General features: G+C 41.5%; 1 protein-coding gene across 1 annotated transcript in view; it reads left to right on the top strand.

The window, feature by feature from the left end:
* Positions 1 to 844: 844 nt before the first annotated feature.
* Positions 845 to 18394, top strand: part of UST (uronyl 2-sulfotransferase) — a 288989-nt gene continuing 271439 nt past the window's right edge. Inside the window, exon 1 of the mRNA XM_065401894.1 lies at positions 845 to 1100. Coding sequence (XP_065257966.1) covers positions 845 to 1100 — 256 coding nt within the window. The remainder of the gene's footprint in view (positions 1101 to 18394) is intronic.

An 18394-nucleotide genomic window follows, 5' to 3' on the forward strand; every position in this document is an offset into this window, starting at 1 on the left:
CCAGATGTTAGAAATTTGGAATTGAAGTACTAACTTCGGCCCTGCTGAAGATGTCCCAAGGGAGAGTCAGAGCAGGGGGAAGCACAGGATATTAGAAAAGGTGGGGCCATCTAGTTCTAGTGCTACCTTGGAGGCAAGGTAGAGAAAGCAAGGAAGTCGGGTTGCAAACTGGGAACATAAGAAGGGTTTGGGAGGCAGCGGGGATTGGGACAAGTTGAGGATGTGAACGGCAGAGGAATCAGCGTTGGAGGGAGCAGAAGGTTAGAGAAGCCAGCTGGTAGGTTGGGGAACAGAGGCAGAGCCTCTAGTGGCGGGAGCTTCATCGCAGTTGTATTGCCCTGGCCTTACCCCACCCCTGAGCGCAATTCAGCGAGCGGGAGTGAGCGGCAGAGCCCCTAGGGGTCGCTGGTGTGGAAACAGCAGGCCCCCGGCGCGGCTGGGGAAGGAGGGAGCGAGCGAACCAGCGCAGAGCAGCAGAAGGTGGCTGGCGAGGAGCGGGCTCGGAGGCGCAGACAACTTCGCTGCGAGTTGGAGCCGGCAGCCCGCGGTGCCTGGGCTGTAACCTGACACCGGGGAGAGAGCAGCAGCGGAGCGGAGGAGGAAAGAAGCCCCCGAAAGGGGGTAGGATGGTGACCACCTCCGCCGCCGCCTCCGCCTAGCCGGACTCCGCGGCGGCGCCCGGGACTCGCGCTCCGAGACGGGCTCGGGGCAGCCGGCCATGGGGAGGGGGCAGCTCGCTTGAGCTCCCGCTAACTTTCCCCCCCGGGCGGGCGGAGCGGGGCAGGCGGATGGAGGATGCGCTGTCCCCGGCGGGCTGTGTGACCAGGGGGCGGCGGCGGGGACGATGAAGAAACAGCCGCAGCAGCACAGCAGCAGGGACTGCCAGGAGCCCCGGCCCCATGTGGCCCCTTCAGCTGGAGGGGGGCCCGGGCAGGGGGGTGCCTGGAGGAGGCGGCGGCCCCTCTCGCTGCTGCCTTTCCTCTCGCTCCGCGACTACGGCTTCTGCATGGCCGCCCTGCTGCTCTTCTGCCTGGGCTCCCTCTTCTACCAGCTCAACGGGGGACCCCCGCACTTTCTGCTGGACCTGAGGCACTATCTAGGTAAGGGCGGCTGGCGGGAGAGAAGGGGGTGAATGCTGCGTGGGGAGCCCCCTCCCCAGGGCTGGGAAGCTCGCGTGCCCGGTAGGCTCAGCCCCACTCAGCGTGGGGACTTGTTGCAGCTCCTGCTGCCTTGACGTGCCTCCCCTCCGTGGCGGCGGTAGGGGCAGGGGAGGATGGATGCCCTGCCGATCAACCGGCCGGATAAGCATCGCGGGGCACTGCCGAGCCCAGTGTGTGAGCGCGCGGAGAGCCAGGCTGAGCAAGGAGCAAGTGGCCCAGCGCACACGCTGTGCCAGGTTTGGCCCCCGTATTGCTTCGTCGCTCGCCAGCAAGGGATCAGAAATTGGTCCCAGCTGGAAAATCTAGCGGCGTCCACGGTGGTGCAGAGCTGCGATGCTGATCCAGGCCTGGCTAGTTTAATTCTCTAGTTCTCGAAGAACCGGGCTTGCGAAGATATTTTTCACTTTTGTTCAACCGTTCAAAAAGAGAGGCTCCTTTCTCGAGAGTGTCTTGACCCCGGATTTCCTTAGGTTCAAGGACTGCACCTTCCTAATCCGTATTCCTAATAGTGTTCATTCAGGCTGAATGTTTCTCCAAAGAATGTGAACCTCTCTCAACTATGTGGCTAGGGGAAGCACAGGGGGTGAGGCTAAGCCTCTGGCTTCCTGAGTTGGAAAGAGGTGATTCCCTAGAAAAATAGACTTTTGGGTCGATGAGTGGAAGGAAAATAAGTTTTGTGAAGAATTTGGGAAGTAAATGTGCAGGATTTTATATTCTGAGTTTGTGTAAGAGGCAGTGATGTATTGGTATAGTTCCCAAATAGAAGCTCAGTTTACACACAGCTGTGCTACTGGTGAGGAGTGCTTTTTGTAAATACCTATGAGTATGTGTTTAAAAAGCAGGGAGTAGGGGAAAGAATGATCAGAACGAACTTGCTGAGAAAATAGAGCTTTGGCAAAAGGTAGAGGACAGTGCATTGGAGACTGTTTCTAAAATTTGAAACTAAATTAAGGCCTATGATGGTCTTTTATCTTGCCTTTTAAAACTGTATGGAGAAAGGGTTTATAAATCTGTATCTCCACCACTAATTTAGATTAGAACTTGGAATTGCAAGTGAAAACTACAGTTATTGCCCTCAGGATATAAAATGTGGAAGTTCAGGCATAACAAGTCATATGTTTTCATATTTGTAGTACAGAAATACTAGGAGTCGTTTTACATTATAGAGGAGACAGGAATGAACAGGTATCTGAATAAATTTAATATCCTGTTTATTCATGATGGAATAGATTTGTCTGTTTCTGAAGTTTGAGTGAGATTTTTAGGTTCAAAGCTTCTTTTACCTTTGATTGTAATGTTCCTTAGCAGTTTGGCCATTAAATTGCCAGGCTTATATAAGCATTTTTGAAATTTGCAGATTTGTCTAAAACATTTTGTGAAGAATGAAGTATAAAAAATACATTAATGATTTTTACCATAAGTGTTTCTATTGTTAGTATGTTGCTGATTTGATCTTTGTCCCTTATTAAAGACGTCAGGAATAATTCAAATAAACTAAGCATTGTAGAAGGAGCCATTGATTTGCCTTCAGGAGGACCATATTCATTTTAAAACTAAAATACAAGAGTTGATGAGAAAGCTAACATGTTGTTCTTTGAGAATAAATTAAAACAGAAATGATCTGACTAAAACTGAAAAGTTTTCAGGCCCACATTTTAACGTCACTAAGGCTTTGATTGTGCAGGTAGGCACACAGACAATTTCATGTGGTCTTGGTGATGTCAATGGAACTACTCGCATGCAAAATCAAGATCAAGGGACACAATCAATTTTCAAACTGAAAATTCCAATCTGAAAATGTTGTAACAATCATTATTACAGGAAACAACTAAAGCTACTAGAACAGAAAAGGAATAGGGGACAAACATAGGTTTCTCTAGGTTTTGAATTTGTTTACTTAGTGCGTTTGACAGTGTTTTGCATAGTAAGTGTTATTGTTTTGTTGATCGGTTGCACTACTCAGGGGGGAGCTCATGGGCAGGCTTTTCCTCAGGCTCTGCAAGAGTGTTTGCAAGCAATACAGCCTACCAGAAATTGAAACTGAAAGTGAGACTGAAGAGGCAGCAGGCAGGTGTGTATTCAGAGAAATGGGAGGGTAGAGGCTGGGGATGGGCCTGATCAGGTTTTGTTTGGTCTTAGGCCTGACCAAATGATTTTTTTTTAAATGTCAAGATGTGCTATTTATTTGCCTATTTAAAAAAATATTAATTTTGCCGGTAGCCATTAAACTTTTTTTATGGCAAAATTTCCTGCCATTTTTGGCTATAGCTTTCCTTTCCCTTATTGAACTGTACACAGAGGGGAGAAAATATGTTTGAAAAAAAGCTGTGATGTCTTCCTGAGGGAGAAAGTGTCAATATGTGATAGTTCCTCTTTGCATAGCTATCTTTCCACTTCTACAAAATATGTTTGCAATGCTATGTGGAAAAAATGGGCAGAGCGTGGTGGATGTGGAGCTGTGCTAAACACTATGGTTCCTCCCGTGTCAACCTCATGCTTGAATCAACTCAAAAGGGAAAACTAGAAAGCTAGCATTAACTCCTGTTTTACATTCTAGGCCTGATTCCAGTTTTATGTCAGTGTGACTCCATTGGGATAAAACTCAAGTAAAAAAATAGTGAATCACAACTTGTGATGTGACTTTACATCTACGGTGCAGCAGTGGGACAGTGTAATTGCTGATTCTGCCATGTTGCCAATGGACAAAGAGGAGGAGGGGACTTAGATTTAGAGAGCATCAACTAGAGTTCCTTAATGTGAGTGAGGAGGATCCCCTGGCGGTGGGGAGATTAGATCTCCTAAATCCTGGTTAGTCCTGTGAATTTTGGGGGAAATGCTTGGGCTCTTTTTCCTTGGAGCTGCAGTATTTTTGTGTTAAATTATTCCCCTTTGCATGTGTTTGCCTATGGAATGTTCATATGAACATTCTGTAGGCAACATAGCATGTGAAATATCATATATACCTTAGCTGTTTTGAGTGGTTGTTATTGCCATAGGATTAACTGTTTAATGGCCAATATGAAATGAGTACTATTGTGGGCTCAGTATTGTTTGCAGTACACACATTTTTATCACATTACTGAAACTGCTACCTCTGTTGGCACTAATTGGCCTTCCTGTTGGCAGTCTCAAGGGAGAGACCAAGGATCTGATTGCATATGGAGCACTTCAGTGTCCAGGATGGCCAGTCTAGCTCTTTTTAACAAGCACTAAATTCTCTCTTGCTCACACTTTTCATTCCACCATAAATTTAAAATAGCCACTATTATTGTTGGGCCTGCTAAAACTTGGTTTTATTGCTGTCCCCAGCCTTCCCATTTCTAAAAGCTGGTTTTTCAGCACAGTCTAATAACACTGGTCTACAATTTTTGAGAAGTCGTCTGCTTCAGAGATAAAATGTGCTATTTATTATGTATTTTGATGTGCTGAATTCAAATATGACAATTAAAACAACTGATTGGCTACTGTTTCTAAGATATTTAAGTTTTTACATTTTATGTCTGTATATTGTGTAGATAGTAGAGTTTTAATCATAAATTGTAAACCTAGGTCTTTTCATGTGTTTATGGTTGCTTTACATGATCATATTTCACCTGTCCTGTTTATGTAACACTTTAGAAATCAGCAAAAGGGTTATAGAAATAAAATTTATTATGAAACAAAAGGCAAAAAACTATTATGTACATAGTTTAGTCCTATTCAGTGTCTACTCGGCGCTTCTTGGCTTGTCTCTTGTATTCATTAAATGGAGCATCTCTTGTCACTGTCCAGCAATAGTCTGCAAGCATTGATGGGCTCCATTTGCCCTGATAGCGTTTCTCCATTGTTGCAATGTCCCGGTGAAATCGCTCGCCGTGCTCGTCGCTCACTGCTCCGCAGTTCGGTGGGAAAAAATCTAGATGAGAGTGCAAAAAATGTATCTTTAGTGACATGTTGCAACCAAGGCTTTTGTATGCCTTGAGGAGGTTTTCCACCAACAACCTGTAGTTGTCTGCCTTGTTGTTTCCGAGAAAATTTATTGCCACTAACTGGAAGGCTTTCCATGCCGTCTTTTCCTTGCCACGCAGTGCATGGTCAAATGCATCATCTCGAAGAAGTTCACGAATTTGAGGACCAACAAAGACACCTTCCTTTATCTTAGCTTCACTTAACCTTGGAAATTTTCCACGGAGGTACTTGAAAGCTGCTTGTGTTTTGTCAATGGCCTTGACAAAGTTCTTCATCAGACCCAGCTTGATGTGTAAGGGTGGTAACAAAATCTTCCTTGATTCAACAAGTGGTGGATGCTGAACACTTTTCCTCCCAGGCTCCAATGACTGTCAGAGTGGCCAATCTTTCTTGATGTTGTGGGAATCTCTTGCACGACTATCCCATTGGCAGAGAAAACAGCAGTACTTTGTGTATCCAGTCTGCAGACCAAGCAAGAGAGCAACAACCTTCAAATCGCCACAAAGCTGCCAGTGATGTTGGTCATAGTTTATGCACCTCAAAAGTTGTTTCATGTTGTCATAGGTTTCCTTCATATGGACTGCATGACCAACTGGAATTGATGGCAAAACATTGCCATTATGCAGTAAAACAGCTTTAAGACTCGTCTTCGATGAATCAATGAACAGTCTCCACTCATCTGGATCGTGAACGATGTTGAGGGCTGCCATCACACCATCGATGTTGTTGCAGGCTACAAGATCACCTTCCATGAAGAAGAATGGGACAAGATCCTTTTGACGGTCACGGAACATGGAAACCCTAACATCACCTGCCAGGAGATTCCACTGCTGTAGCCTGGAACCCAACAGCTCTGCCTTACTCTTGGGTAGTTCCAAATCCCTGACAAGGTCATTCAGTTCACCTTGTGTTATGAGGTGTGGTTCAGAGGAGGAGGATGGGAGAAAATGTGGGACCTGTGACACTGATGGTTCAGGACCAGAAGTTTCATCCTCTTCCTCGTCTGACTCAAGTGAGAATGATTCTGGTGCATCAGGAACCGGCAGTCCTTCTCCGTGAGGTACTGGGCGTATAGCTGATGGAATGTTTGGATAATGCACAGTCCACTTTTTCTTCTTTGACACACCTTTCCCAACTGGAGGCACCATGCAGAAGTAACAATTGCTGGTATGATCTGTTGGCTCTCTCCAAATCATTGGCACTGCAAAAGGCATAGATTTCCTTTTCCTGTTCAACCACTGGCGAAGATTTGTTGCACAAGTGTTGCAGCATATGTGTGGGGCCCACCTCTTGTCCTGATCTCCAATTTTGCAGCCAAAATAAAGGTGATAGGCTTTCTTAACCATAGTGGTTATACTGCGCTTTTGTGATGCAAAAGTCACTTCACCACAAACATAGCAGAAGTTATCTGCACTGTTCACACAAGTACGAGGCATCTCCGCTCACTTTGGCTAAACAGAAATGTGTCCCTTTGCAAAATCAAACACTGACAAATAAGAGAGCACGACACTGTATGATTTCTAGAGCTGATCTAGGGGAATTTGTTCAGCAGAGTGATGTAAGCTTCGTTATGATTGCATCATCCATGACTTCTAGGAATAACATGATGCAATTCATATCATGTATGACGCAATACCAGCTTCAGATTGCATCATTCATTGTTTTGCCTAAAAAGCAAGTACTGTCCAAACCCAGTCATAGATTTATTCATAGATCCAGTCAAAGATGTATTTTAGTCATTTCTGGTTTAAATTGAGATCCCTTCCCTTTATAACTCACTTATCCTCTGCCATTCCCAAGTCAAGGGTCGTATATACTGACCCAATAGCATATCTTGAAAACTACAGCCAATCAACAATTTTAAGCATCATTTTCGTTCAGTGACCCAGAATTAGTAAAGTTTGACTACATTTATTTCAGAAGCATTTTGGCTGTAGAGCAGTGTAATATTCGTAAAGCCATGCTGATAGGGTTTGATGCTATTTTAACATGAGAGGGGTACTCTGTAAATTTAAACTTGTTAAAATAAGAACACTTGGGGGGAAAAACCCTGTCTTTTGCCAAATGGAAAAGAACATAGTCGATGATAAAAGAAGAGCTGTGTCTTACTTCTCTAAAAGCGAACAGACATTGGAGAAGAAAAATTCTTGACAATGTCTTTTAATTTTACTTTTTGTACTTTACTGAAAACATTTAATATGTTTTAATTAGGGTTGTTGATTAATCGCACGTGCTTCAAAAAATTAATTACGATTAAAAAAATTAATCGCAATCAATTGCAGTTTTAATTGCACTGTTAAACAATGGAATAGGAACTGAAATGTATTAAATATTTTGGATGTTTTTCTACATTTTCAAATATATTGATTTCATTACAACAGGGAATACAAAGTGTACAGTGCTCATTTTATATTATTTTTATTACAAATATTTGCACTGTAAAAATTATAAAAGAAATAGTATTTTTTAGTTCACCTCATACAATACCCTAATGCAATTTCCTTATCTTGAAAGTGCAACTCAAATGTAGATTTATTTTGTTACATAACTGCACTCAAAAACAAAATAAGTCCTACCAGTCCACTCAGACCTACTTCTTGTTCAGCCAATCGCTAAGACAAACAAATTTGTTTACATTTATGGGAGATAAGGCTGCCTGCTTCTTATTTACAATGTCACCTGAAAGTGAGAACAGGTGTTTGCATGGCACTTTTGTAGCTGGCATTGCAAGGTATTTACATGCCAGATATGCTAAACATTCATATTCCCCTTCATGCTTCGGCCACCATTCCAGAGGACATGCTTCCATGCTGATGGCGCTCGTTTTAAAAAAAAATGCGTTAATTAAATTTGTGACTGAACTCCTTGGGGAAGAATAGTATGTCTCCTGCTCTGTTTTACTCGCATTCTGCCATATATTTCATGTTATAATAGCCAGTCTCGGATGATGACCCAGCACTGTTAGTTTTAAGAACGCTTTCACTACAGATTTGACAAAACGCGAAGAAGGTACCAATGTGAGATTTCTAAAGACAAATACATCACTTGATGCAAGGTTTAAGACTCTGATGTGCCTTCCAAAATCTGAGGGGGATGAGGTATGAAATATGCTTTCAGAAGTCTTAAAGCGACGACAGCTACAACAGTGCCATGTGAACACCTGTTCTCACTTTCCGCTTACATTGTAAACAAGAAGAGGGCAGCCTTATCTCCTGCAAATGTAAACAAACTTTTTGTCTGAGTGGCTGACTGAACAAGAAGTAGGACTGAGTGGACTTGTAGGCTCAGAAGTTTTACATTGTGTGTTTTATTTTTGAATGCAGCTATTTTTATACATAATTCTACATTTGTAAATTCAACTTTTATGATAAAGAGACTGCACTACAGTACTTGTATTAGGTGAATTGAAAAATACTATTGCTTTTGTTTTTATAGCACAAATATTTGTAATCAAAAATAAAATGAGCACTGTACACTTTGTGTCCTGTTATAATTGAAATCAATATATTTGAAAATGTAGAAAACATCCAAAAATATTTAAATAAATGGTATTCTATTATTTAACAGCGTGATTAAGCATGTGATTAATTATGATTAATTTGTTAAGCGTGAGATTAATCACGTTTAATTTTTTTAAGCACTTGACAACCCTAGTTTTAATAATGTCTCAGTAATAATGACAATCTGTACTATACCTGCCCGTCAGCCTTCCTAGCTTTAAAAAATGATTTTCTTTCCCCTTACAGTTTTCCCTTTTGTATGTCTTTCACATGCTAGCTAGTAAAACAGTAAAAGTGACTATACACAAAGTGCTGTGAAATTCACAAAATAAATAAAGTAGAGGAAAAATATTTTCTCCAACTTTTTCAATCTTTTCCATTTCTGTGGCAATATTGCATGTTCTTTATTACAATGGAAAGTATACAATTTTCAGACTGAAGTTATTTTGAGTTGACGTGTTTCTTTAAGACTCTACCAATAAAAGTCCCATCCATTCTTCAATATAGGTGTTAATGGGGGGGGACGGGACATATTTCTCATTCCTGTATTAACAGAGAAATACATTTCATCAGATTTTTATGAGCATCTATTTATTAGAGGAGGGAAGAAAGTCTCCCCCCCCCCTTTTTTTTTAAAGGGACAGTATCAGAGTTGGTATGGCAAAAATGAAACCCACCCGTTGTGTTTTGGATCATCTCATAAGTGTACGTCTAATTATTGTCCAGAACTTTCAACCTTCCAAGGCCCAAATGTGGGGAAGAGACCTCAAATGAGGTGGACAAACTAACTGGTCTGACATTTACCTTTAAGGAGCTATCTGTATAATTAATGTATGTGCTTGTTTATCTGCTCTGTTCTTACATTGAAGCAGAACAATGATACGTAATAGAATCTCATTTTTCAAAGTGCTTTTTTAAACAAAAAAAGATGAATACAGCAGTGAGAATATCTTAGGTACAGATAAAATATGCTTTTGTGTAACTCTCACACTACTGATTGTGGATATAGGTCTGTGTGTTTGTGTTTGTTTTGTTTGTGTGTTTAATTGAACCAACTTTGTAGAAATATTGATTTTACTAAGTAGTTAACAAGACAATCTGAACAGATTGAATTAAAACTGCTGTGTTCTTTTCTATTTCAAGAACTTTCTTCACTCTCAAAATGGATAATATTTCTTTGGTGGCTTTGAAATGCTTTGATTTTTAAATTGATTTTAAGGATTTATTACAAAGATTACCATAAATTCATTAATTGCTGTGTTTGTCGAATCTGAATATCTAAAAACTTTAGCACAAAGCCTTGGAAAAAAATGTGATCCCTAGTCAAAAATCTGTACCTGATATTTTTCTTAATTTATTTTCCACTTCTTTGGGCATTGTTTTGTACTGAGAACATGAAGGTATTTTGTTTAACTAGAATGTGTCTGAAGTTTAATTCATTTTACCAACCTCTCAAAGTTAAGATGAGTTTTGAGGAAAAAAACAAATGTACCTCATCTCAAATAACTTCTTTTTTTAAGGCTGTGTAGGAATGTTGTTTTCCATACATTAATTACTTGCTCATCATTCACAAATTGTCCACTTGTAAAAATAAAACTTAAAATGAAGTTTTAGAATATGATACATTTACAACTTTACATTCAGCATTTGCAAACAGAAAATAGGAACAAGTAGAGTGTCTTTATTTGTTTCATGAGTGACTTCAATTTTTATGGAGAGTACTGTCTTTTAGATAGTAACTTAACTGTTACCTTGGCTATCAGTTCTAACAATAATAACTTGGGGTCATGAGTGTATTTTGATGGCATTCTAAAATAGCATTTTCTGTTTGGAGTATTGAATGGTGTTTGTTGGGAGATATACTGGGAAAGCACTACCCATGAACAGGTATTGAGGTATGTATGCAGCTGTGTATACTTCTCCATATTTCCTATCAGTGACCTTAACTGTGATCTTGAAAGGATTTATTCTTCTCCAAGTGAAAATCAGTGTAACTTTCATCCTTTCCAGGAATCTACTCTGTGACTTCTGTCATTAGTATCAGATTATATGACAGGGAGTGATATATATGATAGGAAAGGACTGATGGCCTAATGGTAAGGACACTAGCCTGGGACTTGGCAGATTTCCTGTTTGGCCACAGACTTCTTGTGTGACCTTGGGCAAGTTGTTTGTTCTCTCTGTCTCAATTCCCCATCTATAAAATGAGCATAGAAGCACTTCACTGCTTCGCAGAAGTGTTTTGAAGATAAATGCATTAAAGATTGTGAGGTGCTCAGGTTCTACAGCTCTGGGGGCCATATAAGTATTTAAGATACATAAATATTTGTAGTATGGGCCATAGTCACCTCAGGATTCTGGTCCTACCCAAAGCAGATGGCAGTGGTACTTCAGATAAGGCACAGGTTGTGTTTTAAGATGGGACTTGGAGATAATTTAACACAAAATCAGTACTCTAAGTATTTACCCTTTTTAAAGCTGCCATAGTAAACTTTCAACATAATCGCTTTTATGTTTACTGAATCAAGTATTTGATATAACCTCTGAAATCCAATCATGGGGCTTGAATCTGTTCTCTGATATGGACCTATGCAAGCGGAGTGGTATTTTGTGTATCTGAGGCCATAATGATGTCACTTACCTTCTGTTCCTGTTGGTGCTTTGTAGACTTCCCTTGCAAAATGAGTAATACAATAAAAAAACACCTCAGTTCATTGTGTTGCTCTAAGCCTCTCTTCCTCCATCAATAACTGGCAGGCCACTCTAATAGTAGCTGAAGAATATGCAATCCAAAATGAACTAAGAAAGTGTCAGGGGGAAAGTGCCCCTGGATTAATGGACTAACTTTCATATTCTCGTCTGAATTTATGTTGGTTTGGGATTTTTTGCCTTTACTTATGGTGTCAGAAAGAATGATGTACATTTAAAACTGCCAGAGAGGGAAGCTATGTAAGTACAAAGGCTTCAATACATGATGCTCTGTGGGGAAACAAAGTCTGCTTGATATGCTGAATCATAGCATGTGATAAGTGATATCCCTTTTGGTTTTCCCCCTGCACTGACTCCTGAGATTGGTCAAAGTCATAGTTTATTTTGAAGTTTTTGAATGAAACTAGGCACTTAATTAATTTCAGAATCTGCATGTGAGTGTATGGTGGGAGAAGTCAGTGGTCATAATTTGTTTTATTGCAAACGAAACTACACTTTATCTACCTACCTACCTACACAAGGATGACTCATTCCAGGGGGATTTGGAGTTCTTGGAATTTTGGGGGATGTGTGAACTAGGTCAACAAAATATGAGCGAATTTCAACTTTTGCAGAAAAACTTAAAGTACACCATGATTGACATTTGAACCTCCCTCCCCAATATTAATTTTTCATACTCATTTTACATTTTACTTCTTTGTGTACTTCTGTGTTTCCTGACTTCAGTTGGGATCAGAGGTTGAAATGCTTCAGATGAGACAGTATTATAAAATAATAAATATTAATAAAAAAGAAACTGTCCTGACCAATGTTTCTAGTTTGACTAAGCACAGGAAGTACTGGAAATCACATGAGTGTTTGTTGCAAGATCTTACCTCCATTTTTCAGGCCCAACAGGTTTGGATACTTACTATAAAGTATCTAGATAGAACATAGGCGCCAACTCCATGGGTGCTCCAGGGCTGGAGTATCCACGGGAAAAAAAATAGTGAGCACCCACCAGCCCCAGCTGTTTTTCGGCTCTGGGAGGACAGAGAGCAGCAAGATGGCAGCGTGGGGGCAGGAAGTGGTGGAGTGAGGGGGAAAAGTAGGGGTGGGAAGAGGTCAAGCAAGACCTTGGGGGATGGGGGGCAGAACGAGGCTGGGGTCTCAGGGGAGGGGGCAGAACAGGGGGGAATAGGCAGAGCCAGGGCAGGGCCTTGGGGGAAGGTGCAGGGTGGGGTTGGTGTCTTGGGGTGGAGCACCCCTGGGGAAAACTAAAAGTCAGCCCCTGTGATCTATAACCTCGGGTTTTTATCTAAACCTTCATCCACTGCCAGTGTTTATACACTGTTAACTGTAAAAAGAACAGGAGTACTTGTGGCACCTTAGACTAACAAATTGATTTGAGCATAAGCTTTCGTGGGCTACAGCCCACTTCATCGGATGCATAGAATGGAACATACAGTAAGAAGATATTTATACATACAGAGAGCATGAAAAGGTGGAAGTATCCATACCAACTGTAAGAGGCTAATTAATTAAGAGAAGCTATTATCAGCAGGGGAGAAAAACTTTTGAAGTGATAATCAAGATGGCCCATTTCGGACAGTTGACCCAAACGTGTGAGGATACTTTAACATGGGGAAATAGATTCAATTAGTGTAATGACCGAGCCATTCCCAGTCTCTGTTCAAACCTAAGTTAATGGTATCTAAGTTTGCATATTAATTCAAGTTCAGCAGCTTCTCGTTGGAGTCTGTTTTTGAAGCTGTTAACTGTTATTGTGATCCACTAGTGGCTGTTCTACATACAAAGATCAGTCTACTACTGTTTACAGCTGGGGGAGGTATTACTCCTTTAGTTTAGGTGGAAGAAGCTTGTGCTTCTAGTGACAAAAGTCCTAGATTCAAATCTCTTGATAACTCACTGCCCACTCTTATTGCTCCATCATTCCTGGGGGGGAATAGAGAGAGCCTCACTGCCCACTCTTATTGCTCCTTCATTCCTGGGGGGAGGGGAATAGAGAGAGCTGAGTTACACAAAGCCTATAAGTAGAGCCAACAGAGTTAAAAACTACACTACATACACATAAATCAGTGTATGCAGGCATACATAAGAAAATGAACTATAAAACTTTTATTCTGGACTGAAATCATTTTAGATATGTTTACAACCAGTGCTAGCCTGATTCCCATAGCTCAAGCATTATAAAGATATACTTATCTATTTTCCCCCCCACTTCATATTATTTCACTTTGAGAAGAGTAAAAGAAGGCAACAGCTATTTTCTTTTCTGCAACTGAACTCTTATTTTTGATTGCCATTCTGCAATTTATTAAGTTATAGCTGCTGTCTGATTTTAAAAAAAAAAAAAGGTTAGTTTTGTTGCTGGTGAAGTTTTGTAAGTACAGTAATCTTCAGCAAGTGATGCTACAATGTGTTGGACTACATAATCAGAAGGCATATTCCACTCTGTCTATTCCCTTGTGCCTCATGAGCTGTGCAGCCATGGGCCCCCGTTGAACCAGGGGCGAGCCTTCCTCTCCTCCACCATGGGCTGGAGGTTGCATTGAATCTGTAATAATGTGATTCTGAGACAGCATTGAGAACTCTTTGTGGGCTTGAAGGGAGATGAGACAGTGAATGGTGCATCCTCAGAACTCTGCCTATTATCCTTGCGTAGGTGTGTATGGAACATGCTGAGGCACAAAGAAAAGCTCCTGCAGAGTCAGGTGGGGGTGAAACTGTCTTGGCTCAACCTACATTCTTCCCCTCCCCCCCCCCCCAAAAAAAACCGGGGGGTGAAGAAGTGAGTTCTCTGTTCCATTTTTCTGTCTGTGGCCAAAAGTAATAGGATGATTTGTTTTTGTTTTAGACAGTTCTATGGAACACTTTCCATAGTATCTGGGCGCCTATGAAAAAATTGGCGGACACGCACTAACTAGAGGCCTGGGCCTACCAATGAGAGGTCTATACAAAAGATGGTGCAGGGAGGAGGGCCACCTGTGAGGTCCAAGTGCAACAACTGCAGTTCCTCAGCGGTTCCTCATAATTCTAGCTTTCCTAAGTAGCTGCAGTATGATACTGACATGACGTATGCCAATTTAATTGCTGCCTAGAATGGTTGCGTGTATCAAAGATTAAACTAACCATTCTTCTATCAGTTTCATTCTGTGGCTGTTTAGAATGTATTGACAGCTTTTCTAATCTTTCTTAGATCCTTCTATGGCTCCCGTTACTGTAGTATCTGACGGCCTCACAAACTTCCATGGGTTTATGCTCACAATACCCTGTGAGGTAGGGAAGTGTTGTTATTCCCATCTTAAAGATGGGGAACTGAGGCACAGAGAGACGAAGTGACTTGCTCAAAGTCATACAGGAAGTCTGTGGCAGGACAAGGAAATTGCATGTCTTAACCACAGCACCATTCTTTCTCTCCCAGGCACTGTGATTGTTTGTAGACCCAGTGTTGACTGACTTTTAGGAGGTTTTGTTCTCAACCATGAAGGATTTTTGTTTCTTTTAATGAAAGCTTAGAGGATGTTTTGAAACTGAAGAGGTGGGCAATTATTCTGCAGATTTTTTTCTGGGTGTCCTTTGACACTGCATTTGAGGGTTGGGGGAGCAAACACTTCTATGTAGAAAGAAGATGAAGTGCATGGATTTACACGTAAGAGAGTAGAAGCATGACAAGCCTGTTTACATTACTACTTGTATTTCAGAAACAGACATTCTAATGTTTATCAAAATGTCCCGATAATCATACATGTAATAATTTGGAGAGGCAGTCATTATGAGAATATAGGGCAATAACCGATGATATTTCTAAAGAACTAGTGCAGTGTTGAGGGGGGGGGGGGGGAAATCCCAACAACAATATTGAACTGAAGTGCCTGAGTGGTATATTTCACTGCCACGTGGGTCAGCTGGTCAAGTGAAGGGTTCCTGTCTAGTGCACCTGCTCTAGAGGAAGGATGTTAACATAACCTCACACTTATGCCACGTCTCCAAGTTGTTAAAAAATGTTGGTCATATTTTTCAGAATAATCTGTCTGCAATCCTCTGGACTGCAGATACATATTTGATTACTTTTGCTGCAGAGATGTGTGGGATTAGATAGGAATGAAAGAAGGCAGTGCTAAATCCTAAAAGGATGATTTTAAAAAAGAAAAAACTAAAGCCAACACAGAGAGTAGAAATGTGGCCACAAATCTTTGCTTTCCTGTTTTTTTTTCAGCTGTGGAAGTTGTCTGTCTTATTTGCTAGATGAACTGTGATTCAAGCCTTCAGGCTCCAGATATCTTTGTGGTTATGTTCTTGGTTATACTCTTCATTGAAGAGATTTCCAGAAGGTAAAAGAAAAAAATAGTTTGCACTAGAGCAACTAGTATCTATAAAATATCCAATTTAGTTTTTCCTGCTCAGCACATGTATAATTTAGATCAGTGGTGGGCAACCTGCGGCCCATGGGCCGCAGGTGGCCCACTGGGATAATCCGCTGGCAGGCCGTGACACAGTTTGTTTACATTGACCGTCCGCAGGCATAGCCGCCCACAGCTCCCAGTGGCCGCGGTTCGCCGTTCCTGGCCAATGGGGGCTGCAGGAAGCGGCACAGGCCGCAGGGACGTGCTGGCTGCCGCTTCCTGCAGCTCCCATTGGCCGGGAACAGCAAACCACAGCCATTGGGAGCTGCTGGCAGTGCCTGCGGACGGTCAATGTAAACAAACTGTCTCGCGGCCCACCAGTGGATTACCCTGACAGGCTTCGTGTGGCCCGCGGGCCGCAGGTTGCCTACCACTGATTTAGATAAATCTGGAAGTTTCTGTTATATCTGGAAGAAATGACACATCTGTTCTCATGTTCACTTGTTTCACTGTTGCATAGATGGTCCAAAGCTATGTAGTTTATATACCATACATTTTTCAGAGCTACATAAAGCTAAGAGCCTAGTATTGGCTTTCTGAGTCCAGCATAAATGTAAATGAAGTGTGTTTAGGTGGGTTGTTAGGTGTTCCCTATCCTGGCAGGAACCACTACATTGGCAGGAAATGTGTCTTGGAATACTGGTGTTGCCGTCTTGATGTTCTGTTGAATTTATTTTATAGTAAAGTAACTTCTCATGCCAAATTTATGGGTGGGTTTCTCTGTTATTGCTGGCCAAATGATCAGAACAATTGGTTACTTTGGAATAAACTTTGCGCTCTCTCTCTCTCTCTCTCTCTCTCTCTCTCTCTCGGTTTCTTACAAGAGTCTAATACATGGGTTGTTGCTACGGTTAGATTTTAAGCCTGAGACTTAAATTTTGATCTTGAACCTGCTTGTTTTATTGCTTCCTTTAACATTCCCTAATGCTACCCTTGACTTTACATACAGAGTAGAACCAGCAGTGTTTTCCAGTCTCCCTCTCTTCTTTTTACCTTTTCCCCCCAAGCATTTAATATCTACTCAAAATATTAAATTTTCTATTTACAAATAAAAAGTTAATGATCTTTTAGTTGAGATGCTAATACCATAAGTTATGGTTTCTTGTCAGTTTCAACACCTTTTTTCTAAAAGCTAAAAGGACTTATGATATAGTCCTAAAATGAAGGTTCTTAAATATGATAGAGAGATTCTCTCTCTCTCTCTCTGGCCACCTCTCCTCTCATCTGCATAAAAACTATGACAATTACAGTAATTGCTTTGTATTATTTTTATCACTTAGTTTATGTAGTAGCAAGTAGCTGGGAAGATGCTCAGAACTTGTGTATATGAACAACTATATATCGAAATAATAATAAAAACCAACCTACGGTAATGCCTGAAAATCAACATTAGGCAAATGTTAATTGTATTTTATATGTTTTTTTAATGCAGTAGGTGTTTTTCTTTTTAGAAAAAGGTATGCTGTCATCGTTGGCTCTTATTTCATTCTTCTTCTTCCATCTGTTCTCTCTCTGCTCCCCTGAACATGAGTCTCCCTCTGCACATGCTTCTTTGGTTTCCTGTTGCCCAGCCACCTTGTCCACCTGTCCACATATACCTCTTGATATTACTCTGCTATTGGTGGCTTGCACTTCTGGAGGCTCCAGTTTCTGCGGGCAGCTCCTATTTCCTCACTAGCTCTCCCTGTGTCTCTGAGTCTCTTACCCCACTGGTCTGAAATACACCTCTGCCTCGATATAACGCTGTCCTCGGGAGCCAAAAAATCTTACCGCGTTCTAGGTGAAATCATATTATATCGAACTTGCTTTGATCCACCAGAGTGTGCAGCCCCGCCCCCCCAGAGCACTGCTTTACCGAATTATATTCGAATTCGTGTTATATCGGGGTAGAGGTGTAGCTACAGGAAAAATAACCTGAATTCCAGGTATTTGGTGAAAGGAAGAAACTTGGAAATCATTGACTAAGACATGAGGCGAGAGTATGCAGCAAATTAGACATGTCTTTGAAATTTTGTATGGCAAGAAAAAAGTCCAGTATGATTTTTGAGCTGCATATACAGCATCCTATCATTGAGCTAGGAAGGTGATGATTCTTGTCTGTATAATTTTTTTATGAGATTACACATGGAATATCACATTCCGTTTTGGGTACTACTGTACTAGAAAGATGTGGACAAATGGGATTGAATTTAGTAATTTCAGAGTTAGACTACATATGGTTTGTTTACTAAACTGGAGATATAATAATCTTTATGTCCATAAAACTTTTGGAGATGAAGGATGGTGTGATGGTATGAAAGGTTATACAGTAACTAGAAGTAATGAAAATAAATAAAGACCCAAAATAGGCTGAGTAAAAACTAGATTTACTAGATTGTGGGACATACCCCCCCAGAGTAATTGGCTGAAGCCACAATGCTTGGCTCACTTAAAACAAGACTGGACAAAGCAGTAGAAAAATATCCTGCAGAGAAAATCTTGTACTGCCTGAGGGATGGATTTGATGACCTAATCAGGGGCGGCTCTATGTATTTTGCCGCCCCAAGCACGGCAGTCAGGCAGCTTTCGGCGGCGAGCCTGCGGGAGGTCCGCTGGTAACGTGGATTTGGCAGCATGCCTGCGGGAGGTCCGCCGGTCCCGCGGCTTCGGCATCCCTGCGGACCTCCCGCAG

This window comes from Emys orbicularis, chromosome 3 (assembly GCF_028017835.1).
Source record: "Emys orbicularis isolate rEmyOrb1 chromosome 3, rEmyOrb1.hap1, whole genome shotgun sequence".
Classification (NCBI taxonomy): domain Eukaryota; kingdom Metazoa; phylum Chordata; order Testudines; family Emydidae; genus Emys; species Emys orbicularis.